General features: G+C 40.6%; 1 protein-coding gene across 1 annotated transcript in view; it reads right to left on the bottom strand.

Moving 5' to 3' along the window:
- The window catches only part of LOC145411618 (cell adhesion molecule Dscam2-like), a 157357-nt gene that overhangs the window by 104669 nt on the left and 36276 nt on the right, over positions 1–16412 (bottom strand). Inside the window, exons 14-19 of the mRNA XM_080281625.1 lie at positions 16029–16136; positions 13601–13780; positions 9630–9815; positions 8249–8389; positions 4646–4808; positions 384–529 (exon numbers count right to left, since the gene is read on the bottom strand). Of these exons, the coding sequence (XP_080137751.1) occupies positions 384–529; positions 4646–4808; positions 8249–8389; positions 9630–9815; positions 13601–13780; positions 16029–16136 (924 nt within the window). The remainder of the gene's footprint in view (positions 1–383; positions 530–4645; positions 4809–8248; positions 8390–9629; positions 9816–13600; positions 13781–16028; positions 16137–16412) is intronic.

Below are 16412 nucleotides of genomic sequence, written 5' to 3'. Positions count from 1 at the left end.
TTAGCTGCCTCTAAACAGGTAGTTGTATATATATATTGTAGGGTCATGGACAAATTTCTCATAATATTTCACCTCTTCTGCCTCTCTCCTTTCCTCTTCTGGTTAATAGTCCTAAGTTGAGAAAGGTTTGGTATATTTTTTTCCTGTCCAAAGTTGAGTCTCCATAATATAATACAGCAGAAAAGAAAGTTAAGCACGTACCTTTCGTGTGAAGTAAATACTGTTGAATAGTATCAGAACTTTTGTCCAAAATAAACTTAGAATCGTCTTATCCAATCTATATGTGGAATATTCACTATTTGTGTAAACTTAACTACGTAAAAAGAATGCCCATATTTCATAACTGTCAGCGTAAATTTCATGAGAAGAGAATTAATAATCACCATCGTCCTCCGTGACACAGAAGACGGGATAGTTGGTGGAGCTGCTGCCAACTTCGTTAAAGGCTCTGACGGTGACACTGACATTGACGGCAGGCGGAAGGGAGTCCAAGTTCCTCTCTAGATTGGTGGTGGTCACTTCCCACGTACTGCGTGCTGGGTACCACAGAGTCACGTTAAAAAAGTATTAAAGACAAGAAAAGTCCTGTCACCTCTCTCTCTCTCTCTCTCTCTCTCTCTCTCTCTCTCTCTCTCTCTCTCTCTCTCTCTCTCTCTCTCTCTCTCTCTCTCTCTCTCATAATCAATCTGATGAATCCGCAGCAACCGACTCTGGAGAGGCTTTGCCACAGATCAGTGCTATCAAGTCGTTTGCTTAGGATTCAGTAGACTATTTCTCAGAGTCAGTGAAGAGAAAAGTGGGATTTTTGTGGCCGATGGCAGATGTGTGAATCATTATTTCTGATCCCTCTCTGCCTCTATTGTAGCCAGAAGGAAGTAGAAGCCAGGACATTACATAAAATGAACTTATAATGTCCAGGTCAATGGTGGAACTTCAAAATTTTGTTACTCTGTGCGTGTATTTGTTTATATATACATTTGTTTATATACGAAGTATGTGTGTGTGTGTGTGTGTGTGTGTGTGTGTCCGGTAAATTCATGTTTCCTACTGCACTAATTTATTTACACCTAATTGAGAATTCACGACTCATTTGCTTCATGGCCGAATTAAAATCACCTGATCATACTTTTTTTTCCGACTGAAGAACTGTATAAATAAACTGTCCTCATAAATCACTGAAATCCGTTAATCTTGAAATTTTGGTCGATTTTTGCTACAACATAGGTTTTGCTGCAGTAAAGCTGCATAAGCTACTGTAATTATTTTTTATGCGAAAAAAAAAAAAAAACGCGAAACCAAAATGATCAAATAGAAAAGTGCCACATTTTTAGCTGCTGGATCCCTACGTGTCAAGTGGGGTTGGTAGAGGATTAGTGCCCCTCCCTGTAAAACAATTAACTCTAAGCCCTTGACCACCCCGTTTGGGATACATGGCGTCAGGCAATGGATGGATGGATGGATTTCACTACCAGATCTTTGACCGCCGAACCAGATTTTCCGGATTTTGTCGCAGCCGGATTCAGTAACTGTCTTTCCTGAATTCTTTGTCGATTTGACCACTACTTGGTGGTGGCCAGAATTAGGATCCAAGTAAGATGGAGAAATAGAGGAAGGGAAAGACAAGAGGAAGGAGTAGTTGCAAGGAGAGTGGAAAGGTTACAAGAGGATGAGAAAAAGGCAGAGTATAAGAGAGAAGTGGAGGAACGATTGGGCAAATATGAATTGGAGCAGAAGGGGGACGTGGAAGGTGTGTGTAAGATATTTACAGAAGAAGTATGTGCAGCATGTGATGTGGTGTGTGGGAGGAAGAGAAGACGGAGGGGGGTGCAAGGAACAGCGTGGTGGACTGATGAGGTGAGACAGGCTGTTGCACAAAAGAAGAAAGCATACAATGAATGGATGAGAAATAGGGGCATGGAAGAAGTTGAGAGACGGAAGAGAGAGTTATATGTAGAAAGAGAGGGGTGAAAAGATTAGTAAGAGAGAGTAAGAAGAGAGTGAATGAGGAACTTGGAAGGAATTTGAGTGTAAAGTGGAGGGACTGTAAGAAAATGTTCTGGAAAGAGGTGAAGAGAGTAAGACAGGGTAGAAGTGAGGTTAGCAGGGGAATGAAAGATAAAAATGGTAGATTACTAGTGGAGAAGGGAGAAAAAGTGAGCAGATGGAGGGAACACTTTAAGGAATTGTTGAACATACAGTATAGAAGTAATGCAAGTATAAGTGGCTGGGGAATGGCTGGGAGGGGGAGGGAGGTGAGAAGACAGGAAAAAATCAGTAGGATAGAAGTTGTGGAAGCAATAAAGAAAGTTAAATTGGGGAAAGCCCCAGGAATTGATGGAGTGTGTGGTGAAATGCTGAAGCATGGGGGAGAGCTAGTAGTAGAATGGATGTGGAAGATGTGCAGATTGGCCTGGGAGGAAGGTAGAGTCCCGGAGGATTGGAAGTCAGGTATAATTATTCCCTTGTACAAAGGAAAAGGGGAAAAGGAAGTGTGTGGTAATCATAGGGGCATTTGTCTTCTAAGTATAATAGGAAAAGTGTATGGTAGGATACTTATTGACAGAGTTAGAGAAAGAGCAGAGGAATTAGTTGGAGAAGAACAGAGAGGCTTTAGGAAGGGAAGAGGTTGTGTAGATCAGATATTCATTCTTAGATCTTTAGTGGAAAAGTTTCTAGAGAAGGGAAAGAAGCTGTATGCGGCTTTCATGGATTTGGAGAAAGCATATGACAGGGTGGATAGACAAGGATTGTGGAAAGTATTATGGAGTAGATGGGAAGTTGCTGAATGCTGTGAAGAGTATGTACGATGGTGTGAAGGTTGCAGTGCGTGTGGATGGTGAACTGAGTGAATTTTTCTCTTTGAGGGTTGGGTTGAAACAGGGATGTGTCATGTCTCCATGGCTGTTCAATCTGTACATGGATGAGGTAATAAAAGAGGTACAAGGTAGGGTAGTGGATGTTGGAGTGGCCCTGGTGAGAGAGGATAGTGTTTGGAAACTCCCTGTACTGTTGTTTGCAGATGATACTGTGTTGTTGAGTGAAGACGAAGGGGAGCTGCAAGGCTTGGTGGATGAGTTTGGGAGAGTGTGTAAGAAACGGAATCTAAAGGTGACTGTAGGGAAGAGTAAAGTGATGGTCTTTGAGAGAGGTGAAGTCAGTGAATGTACAGCGAGGTTGGATGGTGAGGAAATGGAAAATCTGGGTACGTTTAAGTGCTTGGGTAGTGTGATGAGTAAGGATGGAGGGTTGGAGGGTGAAATGCTTGAAAGGGTACAGCAGGGAAGAAAGGTTGCTGGTTCTTTGAAAGCAGTGATAAGAAACAGGGAAGTGAGCATCGAAGTGAAAAAGTTACTACATGACAGTATTGTGATACCAACTCTAACGTATGGAAGTGAAGCTTGGACGTTGTTGGAAGGACACAAGTCAAGAGTGAGAGCAGTGGAAATGAGTTATTTAAGAGGAGCCTGTGGAGTCACATGGAGAGACAGGCTGACGAATGAGGATATAAAGGAGCGTTGTGGTGTTGATGTGGATGTGATAGGAAGCGTTATGAGGAACACACTGAGGTGGTTTGGCCATGTGGAGAGGATGGAGGGTGAAAGACTGACGAAGAGAGTGTATGTGAGTGAGGTGGAGGGGGGAAGAGGGAGGGGGAGGCCGAGGATGAGATGGAGGGATGGGGTGGAGAAGTATATGAGAGAGGGGGTGTAAGTTGGGAGCAGGGCAGTGAAATGGAGGTTGACAGGGCGACGTGGAGGCGATTTGTTTGTGGCCACCCCAAACGGGATTGAGGCGTCTAGCAATAGATAGATAGATAGATAGTTCTGAAAACAACGCAATATTTTCTCATGCATTCGTCACGCAATCTCTACATGCTATTACACAGCGTGACCAAATTCTGTCCTAGAATTTGTTAAAACAATTTTCTACTGTTAAAAAAAAAAAAAATCTAGAGCTCTTAAACACAAACTGCAAAAACAATTGCAAGATGAATTACTTTTGAGTTTGCATGCCGTTTCTCACATTTTTTCAGCACCAACGCATCCTATTTTAGCCATTCTGTTTGGTAGGAAGGAGGTTGCGTGATGATTGCATGAAAATATTGCGTCATTTTCAAAACAAACTCCAAAAAATACTAATGACTATTACAAAGCAGGCTCTTCTTTTAAAACTCCCCTGTCAATTATTTTATTTCAATTAACAAAAAATACTTTAAAATGGTTGGCCTGAACATCAGTTCATTATCTGGTTTCGCTAATTCCACTTTTTGGCTGACTAAAGCATCACTTTATCTTTTCATTCTCTTAATTCGCTATGTATCCTGCGAACTTATTTGGCCGCCGTAGCCGGCGTATGGAGCCAAAGACGCCAGGGAGCCGAAGGCCCTCCCCGTAGAGATGCTCGACGAAGCTGGGCAGATCCGGTAGTATATATATATATATATATATATATATATATATATATATATATATATATATATATAATACTGGAGATGTGCTAATTAGATGCCTAGACTAATATTCATTTCATATACTGTCTTTGGGATGCATAACTCTTGAATTGATGATTATGTGATTAAAGGAAAATGCATGGAGTGGGCAACAAATGCTGTCATATAATTTAAGCAAAGAAGTTATAGTGACACATACTGATCGAGGTATATGTGAGGTGTGTGGTTGGAGTAGCCACCACGGTGTAACCAGTGACGGGCGCGTTGACACAGTGTGCTGGGGGTGGCGACCACCACACCCGCACGCTGCCTCGACCTGACGTCCGGCACGACACGCCAGCAGGGGGACACCACGGCGCTGCTCAGGGGGTACATATATACATAATCCATTCAACTCAAGGATGTATTTGTTATCTGTGAAACTACAAAACAATTTTAATTAACTTAACACCAAAAGTCGTATGTTTAAACCTTAATTCGCAAAATTGAGCTGCAAACCCCTAATTACTAAAGGTCATTTGTTAAGTATGGTTAGCCGGCCTACCACACTGCAGAATGCAGTCAGCAACCACACTGAAAGACCAAGCTCGTTTCATTAGCATCGCATCACATACCTCAAATATAATAATAAAATATTAGGGGGTCTGCATCCCACTGTCTCAAGAGACTGTTGGACGCCATGTCTAACCCCCTCATTTTGAAAAGTCTATCCTGGGGTGAAGAATATTGTCTGATAGTAGCAATACTAATGTAGAAAAAAAAGTCTTCAAATTAACGGAGATAAACCAATCATCCAAGGATATGATTCTTTTTCTTACCATCTTCGGATAACTGTTTAATTCAATGAAACTTGAATGTAGCCTGAAGATCATATATTACTAGAGGCTCTTCCTGGGTTCATTACAACCATCTGGTGAGAGATAAATGAATATGAAAAGTACAACACTCGAGTGTAGAGGTTTTCCAATAGCAAAGCTACACAGTAGCATATTAATTCAAGCAATCTTGCAAAGCATTTCCATCAGTCACTGGAAGCATATTTCTCGTCTAGTTTATTTCGGATTTTTACAGAAGACTTTCTTCTGCTCTGGGAGATGGTCAGGTTAGATAAAACATATATGGGAAAATACAAACAGTACTGCCTAAGGTACACCCACTGCCCTGAATCATAATGCACAGACGCCCCCGCCTTGATGGGTACAAAGGCCTAAATTGGGAGACAAGTCGGGTTGCTGTGATAAACTTGTGATTTTAGGAACCCACTGGGAAATAAGATTCACAGCATAAACAGAAGGACTGCAAGAAAATTTGTAAGTTACGACCAAAAAAAGTCAAGCTTGTTGGAACTCTTTGCAGTACAGTCATGAAACCGTGTAGGGAGCTGTATAAGCTGCTCTGGTTCATTCTTAATAGAACGGATGTAGGTTTGTTCACCAAGCTGATCAATGAATGAAGAGGAGAGTCAGTGGTGGTGGTGTTGAATATTGGAATTCCTAAAACAGAGTTATCGGAGAATCGAAAATGAAAAAAAAAAAAAAATCCACTTTAGAGGAAGAAAGGCAAAAACTTCTGAACATTCAGAAAAGTTGGGCGACAAGTAAACAGAAGTGGTATATTGAGTCAGAGAATGAGAAAAAAGCCTTTGCCAGAGTGTAAAGATTTCATAGGATTAAAGCTCGGATACACGAGAACAAGCTAGACTGTTGTATATATAAACTGAACGATCACACTGGCTCTGAAACGAATATGGACGAATTATGACGACACAGAATAGCTGTTGCTGATAGTGTCCCAAGCTGCGTTTAGGAGAGGAAAATATGTTGAGGTTTACAGAAGGTTAAATGGCATAGGGATGAAGTTGGAAGAAAGGCCAAATTGTTACAAACTATGTAAGTCGATGGAAAGCGAGTCAGAAAATGGCGCTTGACTTCTCAGCATCAGGTCATGGGAAGGTAGAAGGGGGTTATGTTCTCGAAACTCCAAGGTTGATTGTTGGAATACCATTTAATTCCCGTAATTTCCCCATATTATGCATGAAGTTTGGTGTAAACAATGAGGGATATTGCATATCAAGGTATGCTGCTGCACTAATCTCCACATTATGAAACACTGAAACGTCTGCATCGGAAAATGGTCAAATAGCCAGTGGAACGGGAGCCCCAGGTCTCCCTCATCACCAGCATTCCATGCTTCTCGGGAATAGTAACTCCTATTAATATCAGTTTCGAAAATAGCTAAGTTTGTACATGTACATACTGTGTACCGTACTATTGCATAAATACCTACGGATCTGTTGTTTGAATGTTAAACATAAGGAAAAGTTAATGTTATAATGCCTTTACATTCGTCTCATTGGCTGAAAGTTGGTGCATGAAAGAATACATGGTCTGAGCCGTGAGTTGTACAGAGATGTGATCGACCACCTCCCACTCTCATAATTATATATATCGTCCATCAACCCTCCTCTCCCTCACCCCCCCACCTCTTAACTAACCTCTCTCTTATACGTCAAACATACAAGTTCTTGATCTAAAATGCCAAGAACTGCCGAAGACTTGGGAGGATGCGGTCTTTCGAGTGTGTGTACTGTTCCTCTTCTACTGTACCTCAAGTTATGATTTATACTCGCAATAACAGTTTTTGCGTGCCTTATGAATGAGTGATTTAAGCATGTCTGTCTCCTGTTTCCTTGTGATCGTTTAGAAAAAGAATTCAGTAAGGAAAAATCGTACTTTTCAAACGGAAGAGAGCTAATAGATGAAAAATTCATGAAAAGATGCGGCCATTATGACAAGTGGAACTGCAACCAGATTCCTCTCTGTTGGTATCTTCTTTCACCTCCTTGGGAGCATCGCTCAGTTTATGGTGTGTCCTGTGTCGCTGTTATCTACCAATATTTACCAACCGTGATAGTGAAGCTGGTATTGTTTTCAGTTTGTGTGTGTGTGTGTGTGTGTGTGTGTGTGTGTTAGCACGATACCTTCGCAACCGCCTAAGATAGACCTATCATCACAAAATTTTACAGGTGTGTAGTAGGGATGAAAATCTCGGACGGGTTCGAAGTTGGATAAAGTAGGTCAAGGTCAAGGTCATATTCCGAGCTGCACTACATATGTGTCGGCTCCCGGCTGGTGTGATTCCTCCCTTGGGAGAGGTCTTTAGTCTTTTTATTTTATCTTTGCTTCGCTGTTCCTACTTGTCTTCCCTCAGTGCTTGGTGAAGCGGTTTGTTTGATGAGGGAACTACTTTCTTTTTGTTTATGTGTGGCTTTGGGCTGTGCATTTACCCACTGTGTGTAAAATTTAATGGGTATTATTTTTTTCGTTTTCTTTTAATCGTCCTTGCAATACACCGACAATAACCTCTGACGTTACGCTCACTGGATCTGATAAGGTAATCAGTGAAGGAATACGGTGGAAGAGAACACAGGTTAATAGAGGCGATTATATTCTCGAGTTTTTTTGTTAGTCGCGAATAAATTGTACAAGCATTTATTTAACCTGAACTTGGCCCAAATACTTTTCCTTTTGCAGCTTACCTCAGTGGCAGAAAAAAACACTGCTACGGCCGTACATCCTTTCCAAAGTACTTTTTCATAGAAACATCATATTCTTTTCTTAATCCATTGTTGCAGCTCAGCATTGATGATAGAGAGATAGCAATTTTAGACAAAGTACAGTGATAAGTGTTTAGTCGGAAAAAGTCGGGAATAAATTTTGTTCATCAGTATTTTCTGTCAGGACCTTCCCATATCGGTCAAAATGTCTCCGTTGAGTAAAGTCCAATTCTCGTACTTACCCACATGACTGGTGGAGTCGACTATCCTGGGCGAGGAGAGAGGTCCCGGGCCTGCTTTGTTGAACGCCCTCACAGCCACCTCGTAAAGTGTGGACACCAGCAAGTTCCTTACCTCGTACTGCTCCACCGCCTCCCCATCACCTGAAATAAATGTCATTCACTTTTCACCATCATCAAACTTTAGCCTTTTCTCTGCCACTGTCGCGCTTATGCATTTTATTCTGACCATATACCGTCATTTGATTCGGCTAAGGCAATAGCAACTATAATCTGCATCAAACGAGACAAATCTTGGTGTGGTATCCATGGCTGGAATTCTCGAACACATTCACGATGGACTCCGTGTCGTAACTCACATTCTGTTCTCAGGAAGTACAAGAGATAAGGATAGTTACTGTACCTTCGTTCCTCGATCATCCTGCCAGAAGAAACTTAAATAACACATCGTAAACATTGTTGAGAATACCAACTCTGAAAATAACAACATGTCCTTAGACCTCTCATGATCGTAACAGTTCTATAACAGTATTATATTCCTGGTATTAACAGACGAATTTATTTTGCTGAGAATGTATCATGGTGTCATGAGGGATTTAATACTTTCACTATTAACATTTTCATGGTGGAAACAAATAAAGCATTTCGTCCAGCTGGCGCCAGACGATTGTATTCAACTGAGGGTCAGTCGTAGGAGCATGACAGCGTTCGTGTAGACACAGACTGAAATATATAAAGTATAAAACTTCAATCAGAATTTATTATTTTCATTTCAAATAAGCTACCACCAGTCGATTATCCTCAATAGGTAAAGATCTATAGTAGTGTTGTGGTTGATGGGCGCTACATCTTTCCCCAACCACTTTGAAAAGTCTCCCTGAACTGACTAAAAATTTCTAGAGGTAGCAAGAAAACGTCGACGGATTCGACATGTTAATCCCTATCACTGGCGACGTATGTTTTCTTGCTACCTCCACATGACTCTGCTGAGCTGAGAAGATACACATGGAGCTGGAAAGGTTAGATACAGCCTAAAGTAACTGCCACTAGAAATCTTGACTAAGGTACGTAAATTTTCTGGTAGGACCTTGACTGATACAAAAGAGACGTCATTGTACTGATGATGCTAATCTCTGGAATTCGACGACGTCTTTTAAAAGTTATCCTTGCAACCTTCTGATGACTTTGGTTAAGGAGAGAAATCAGGCTGTGGAAAAGTTAATGAAGACGGTTTCTAACCTTGGCACTACAAAGACGATTTGTACTGATGGGTACCCCGCCGTTTGGAATAATCTCATCTAAGCTGGACGAAGTCGTATGGGAACAGCATGAGAACGAGTAAATGAAAAACATGTCTCCGGAGTAAACAGCTCCTGGGCCTCACCTGGATTAGCTGTGACGGGCAGGGCGATATACGTGGGGTCCCCTTGAAGGTTCTGGCGGCGGAGTGCGATGGTGTAGCCTCGTAGCTCGCCGTGCACCAGATGCTTTTCAGGAGCACGCCACGTCACCAGGAGGGAGTGAGGGCTTGCCGCTGCCACTCGCACGTCTCGCGGGGCACCGGAGGGGGCTGGAAAGTATAACTAATTTACCCTAATCTGGGTGCTGGAGAGGGGCACCTTCACGTGGTGGCACTGTCATAAGTATGTGGTTGCTGCCCGGATATGCAAACGCCTCTCAAATCTTCCCCTATTTCCTGGAAGGAGAACTGTGAACTGCAAGGGGGGGGGGGGGGGAGGGTCAACTTCAGCCTGCAAGACTGGGTTTGCATTCAGATGGACATGGGGTTATAACTGTTACTGCTATATAATGAATTCTTTCAACTTGGGAAACTGGCAGAGGGAAAGACAGACTGAGCAAAGCTGTAAAAGAGTTAATTATAGCGTTTGTTGTAACCTGACGAGCAGCCCTAACCCCTTGCAGTTCTGGATGCAGGAAGGAAAAACGTACAGAGGAAAGCTATTCCACAGCTGATTACTGGGTGTTTGTTTTAATCAGACGAATATCCTTAACCCCTTTCAGCATAGCCTATGGCCCAGTGTCGACAGAATAAAGGGTTAATTTCACTATTAACCAAGGAGATTCATTCCTACGTCTTTACTAAGGCTCACCGAATTTCATGTAATCACGATACAGTGCTTGAGTTGTAAGAGTGGTCCGGTTATGTTGGGTGAAAACAAAGGACCTTCAGTGCAGACTTTCAAAAGTTCATGGTAGCGTACACAGGCTTCAGTTATCAACCTGTGTAGGTATAGAGGGGGACGTGTTTTATTTTACCGAGCCTATCATCAAAGGACTACATTTCGCTGGAGAAAGACTTTTAGAACCAGAGAGGTTAAGCATAGCCTTTATTAAGTACTCCGTTATTAATGCTTTTTACTATGGAGAGAAAAAATCTTACACGAGCAGATATAATGTAGGAAAATACGGCATGATAATAAAGGTGTTAAATTGTGTACAGTTGAAGCCATAAGTTCCTGGTACAGAAGTTCTAATTGCAGTTCATTGCAGACACGGAGGGAATGTTCACTTCGGCCACGTATTTATGTATTTTTTTTCCTTGCCATTTCCAGACGGCATTAATCAACTCAGTAGACCTTTGAACTGGACAGGTAGGATTCAGCCTTCATTAATTCGTTCATTGTTATGTGGCTTGTAAGCTGAAGAAAAAAGTCTGGTACCAGCAAGAATAAACTACTGCACGGCACAGTTTAGAAAGGATTACCTATACTACTGTGTGATCACTATTTATCTGTTCATTCAGATGACGTATTTTAAATTATATTCGTGCTGTTTGGGGGCCTTTAATAAGTAAAGGTGAGAATTTTTGAACTGGAGCAGTTACATATTACATTCAATAATTTCTTCAGTACGAGAGCCCTTTTGTAACTTTAGTAACGCTCAGATGTAGGAAGAATATAACGGAATACTGAATACGTCCAAAGGTTGAAGTGATTAGTTTGTTTCACGCCATGCAGCTAGATACAGTGTACCTTAGGCATCCTTATTAACTGCAGCCATATCCTACACAAAATGCCACTCACTCTACCACGGACATGTAAATTCAACTGGACAATTGCAAGTTAAAAGTTTACCGTACTCTTCCGGCCATCTGTGGCGATGGAAGGCGTTACATATTTTTTTCTTTTTTTTAACTGATAAGAATATGAAGCACACAACAAAACACCATGCGGAATAAGGATACTTTTGATGTTCACGGATACTGAGAACATGGAATACAGGATACGATGGTGACAGTTGTTGGTGGGCTTTTGCTCGTGATAATAAAGAGGCTTGATCAATCAGCATTAGCAGATATGAGAAGAATGCTTAAGTAACACTATTGCCAGATTACTGTTAACGCCTTCGCTGTGATGACGTATTTGTTTATTATATACTCACTACCTCCAAACGAGTTTATTCTGATTAGAAGATACTTTTCAAACTCAAGAAGTTAGATATAGCCTTCAAGAACCCTTATTCTACTAGAGGGTCCTCAAAAGCTATATAAATTCGCCTGGTGGAGGGCAGAACAAAATGAAAAATTCGTAATGTAATGCCGTGGTTAAGAGGTTTAAGGCTACTGAGCGAGGACTTCAGTACGATAACGGAGTATTAAATATTATTCTAGCTATCCCCAGACGATTTTCTTCAACTAAGAAAGGATATAAAGTAGTGAAGGGGTTGATTAAGGCTACTCCTATCCCAGAAGAGTCTGCCATAAATTAAATAAAATCATCTAGTGACCGCAAGAATAAACGGTAAAAATGTCACTGGACTGAAGGGGCTAGATACACTACTGACTTACAGACACTCGTAACTCTTGTTATATACAGCTGGGTAGTTTATCAGTTTAATAACAAATAATACACCTAACACAAAGTACATTCATCGGGGGTATAGGCTATATTGTGAGCGGGGAAAACTAATAACAAGTACCAGGAAGGCTGGTAAATGCCCGTGCATGTCGTTTATTATACTGCGTATCTTCATCGTTACTTCTAAGTGTTTGATGGTTCAGCTTGATCACTGAATTTATACAGTATATCTCCACAATTCAGCACAATGTACTCTACATTTTCATTAAGCAGATTACTCACCGAGTAAAAGTTAGGTGATGTACTCGTCAGACAGTGTACATTTAAGCAACAGATACCACTTCTGGACTTTGTTCATATAAAATGTTAAGCAAAAAACCGCACCGTTGGTGGGGTTTGTCTCCATCTCCCTGTCTATTTTCAAATCATGTGATATCAATGGTATTTTTAAGAATGACGTACAGGGTGGCACTCACTGAATCACTGACTTGTAAAACCAACTTTCATGAACAAAAGATATAATCTTGCAAGTAAACCATGAACTCTTTATGTCGTTAGGTGAACTACATTTGGAACCCTATTCTTACTGTCCTTTAATCGATTTTATTAATTTTGATTGAGAGTTTTATAGCTGGAAGATTATTCCTTTTTGTACGAGTGGGCTTTCCATTGGGTGAATAAAATCGTCAAGAGAAAGCAAGAGGAAATATACAGTATGTCATTAACCCGTTCACTATGGCGACATATTGTTTAGTGCCGTTCTTTTAAATACTATATTATTTTACTCAACTCTGGATAACCCTCTTAACAGAGCAGATATTAATGAAGCCTATAATTAACCCATCTTGTTCAACACGTCTATCCTAAAATAATAAAATCGTACTCAGCCAGGAAGAACAAAATACAACATGTGCCATCTGACTGAAGGACTTAGGACTTTTATTCCTCTCACTCGGAGGACGCATTACTGTGTTCTTGCTACGTGAGATGATTTTATTTAGCTCTGGAGAGGTTTCGGGACCTGGGATCTGCAGGGATTAGGTTCAGATTTCATATACCTTTTCACTACTAGAAGGGTCCCCTGAGATGAACACCTTAATCAGCGAAAAGCAAGATGACAGTGAAACACACACACACACACACACACACACACACACACACACACACACACACACACACACACACACACACACACACACACACACACACACACACACACACACACACACACACACACACACACACACACACACACACACACACACACACACACACAGACATTGTAATGGAGAGGTTTAAGGGCGTACTGAAAGTGGCGTGGAGATTTCATTACTCATATTCCTTAGTAACTCATTAGGGTACATTACACCTCAGTATCCTTGGCAAGTTGCTGATGCGAGATGCACTGATATGCAGATGATATTATTAGCTACAAGAGAACGTTGTGTGGATTGTAAAAAAACACCGCTACGGAAGAGACGCAAAGGTCACTTGTAATTACAGTAAATACAGGAATATCTAAACTGTGCATACTGACCTTCCTCTGTGGTGGTGAAGATACGAGTTGACGACGGCTGTGACACCCCCAGGTCGTTGTGTGCTATGAGTCTGACGGCATAGGTTGTGTGTGGGGTGAGACCCGTCAGCACATGCGATGCTGCCCACTGACCCACGCTTACATTACGCCCGTGACCAGACCATGACCCCTCAGTCACACCTGCCATCAGAGAAAATTGGGTCATAGGCAGTTCTGTCACCCAAACTTGGCCAAGAACTCGATCTTCTTCCAGCTTATTTCATGCAGCTAAGAAGCAGAAAATGACAATGCTACGACTCAACATCCTTTCCATAGTAGGCCAAATCCTTCGTGGTTAGCTATACATTCTTGTGTCAATATTTTGCTATAAATTTGCATTCAAGATGGAGAGATTGCAATTTTATACCAAGTTAAAGAGAAAAGCGTGTGGATGGTTTGGGAAATTTCGGTACCATTTCTCGCTCAGCGATTTACTTTGTCCGTGGCACCTTACATTCTCCTTTTGTATGTTACTGACGGAAAGTTCGTATTAAAATTATATATATATATATATATATATATATATAACGCACATAAAATTATTAGAGAGTAGTATACATACTAAATAAACAGAGATGAATACGTTCGTACTTCCTTCTGACAAAAGTTTACGCCTCACTGAAATACATGGCAAACACATTTAAGCCGTAAAATCGCAAATTAGATCTTGGCTGTACCAAATACTGTTCCCAAAGGACTAAAAATTTCTCAAAGGGATTGTTTTACTTAACCACATTCTTTCACTTCAACGAAACCTTATTGCAGTATCAGTACTGAAGTAAAACATGTATGTGTGCAGGATGGCTGCATGAAGGTGTGTTGGTGCAGACATTAGCATACTGGTGTGCGACTTTGGAATGACATAAATATCAAAATCAAGAATGAGAGCAATGGAAATGTGATTAGCAGGAATGTATGTTGTATGTGGATGCTTGATTGTATAAAAATATAGGGAATCTTGAACAACGCTGAGTAAGAAAGTCCATAAATTGAAAGATAAACAGGAGTGTGCTAAAATACTGTATAGTTGCCATATTGAGAAAATTAATATAAAAAGAAGGTACAAAGGGCGGGTGAATTTGTTGGTGGCAGACGCTGTATAAGGCAAAGTAGAAAGTGGATATAGTAAGTGATTATGTTCATCAACAATCTCTGGGGGATTAGGAGGCAAAAGAAATGACAAATACATTTAATGGACAGATGAAGTGTGTGCATGGATACACGCATGGCACCTCTTCCTTAACTTAGTGGTTGGCGGTATGGCCTCTGCCCCACAGGTGCTATAAAGCTCATTGCTAGGTATTGATAGGATCATGAGGTGAAGCCGAACATTTTGATGACCTGCATGGTTAGTGACTGGATGAACGGCCTATTCCATGGGTATTTTGTGTATCGAACTTTTGTACTTTTTCCTTAGCTGTTCTTGTTTTTTATCCATCCCACCGCTAATATTAGTGGAAAACATGTCTAGAATGATGAGGATAAAGATAATGATGAAACCTCAGGACCTCGCTAAGACTCGCACAGAATATGTCGAGAGTTGAGTGCATAAAAATAAAAATATACGGTGAAAATCTGGAACACAAGCAACAGATATTTCCTGTAAAATGGAGAATTTGACCTTATGCCAGGTGGTCTTTTGGAATTCACCATAAAGCTTTCCTCTGCTTTCCTCATATCTCAGCGACAGAAAAATAAGAGTAATGGTAGATGATGCATCTTCCGATTTCCACTCAGTTAACACTTGCGTACCACAAGGATAATTTCTGGCGCCAACCCTGTTCACTGTATAACTGTGACTGAGATAATTTTTTCCTGCTTCCTAGTGCTTCCGCCATCATAGAGTGGTTTATGTGTATGTTTCTAGGTTTAGTTATTAATCTGTTTATTAATTTTTACTACCATTTCAATACAATAACCTCTTACAGATTCCCTTCTGGCTACTTTCAGATTCTCTATCATGATCAGGAAAGACTTTCTTACCTTATGGAGTAAATAAAATCTTTTGCATTTCTTGACATAATATAATCGCCATGTAGCAAAAAGAATAAAATAAAGATCATATCCTTCGAATGATGGTGATGCTGAGTATTGTTTAATAGCCTTAGTTCAATGACACGTGGAAATGCCTTGAATATCATGGTATGAATAAATACTGTTACCTGTATACTGAGAGGAAGGGAATGGTATTGATAAGATGAACCATGTAAATCGGTATATATATATATATATACAGTATATATATATATATATATATATCTATATATATATATATATATATATATATATATATATATATATATATATATATATACACACACACACACACACACACACACACACACACACACACACACACACACAAACAAAAGTTAAGAGCTGTGTTTACCTTTATACTGTATGATGACTGCTGCGGGCTGAGGCAGCGTCCAGGATACACGAGCTGACCGACTCACAACCTCAGTTATTTCCACTCTTCCCGGGGCAGTGGGCGGCTCTGAAACCATGCATGGGATGAGATTTACATTTAGCTCTACTTTCAGAAGTTTTCCTAACACCCAGTATCGCAGCAATTTGAACAAGGCATGAAAGAAGTAATACAAATTTTATTTTTTTCAGACTAGGCCTAAATTTGGTTAAAGGTTACAGCAGAGATAACTGTAGAGGGTATGACTCACAGATAAAGTATATGCCCACCTGTTAATAACATATTTCAGTAAGGGATACATTGCAAGACTAAAGGTACACTGTGCTTAAGAAATATTTATCCAAA

This window comes from Coenobita brevimanus, chromosome 90 (assembly GCF_032717465.1).
Source record: "Coenobita brevimanus isolate Jiangsu-jjx chromosome 90, ASM3271746v2, whole genome shotgun sequence".
Classification (NCBI taxonomy): domain Eukaryota; kingdom Metazoa; phylum Arthropoda; class Malacostraca; order Decapoda; family Coenobitidae; genus Coenobita; species Coenobita brevimanus.
Note: the sequence above shows the minus strand (reverse complement) of the source record. Positions and strands in the feature narration are given on the sequence as shown.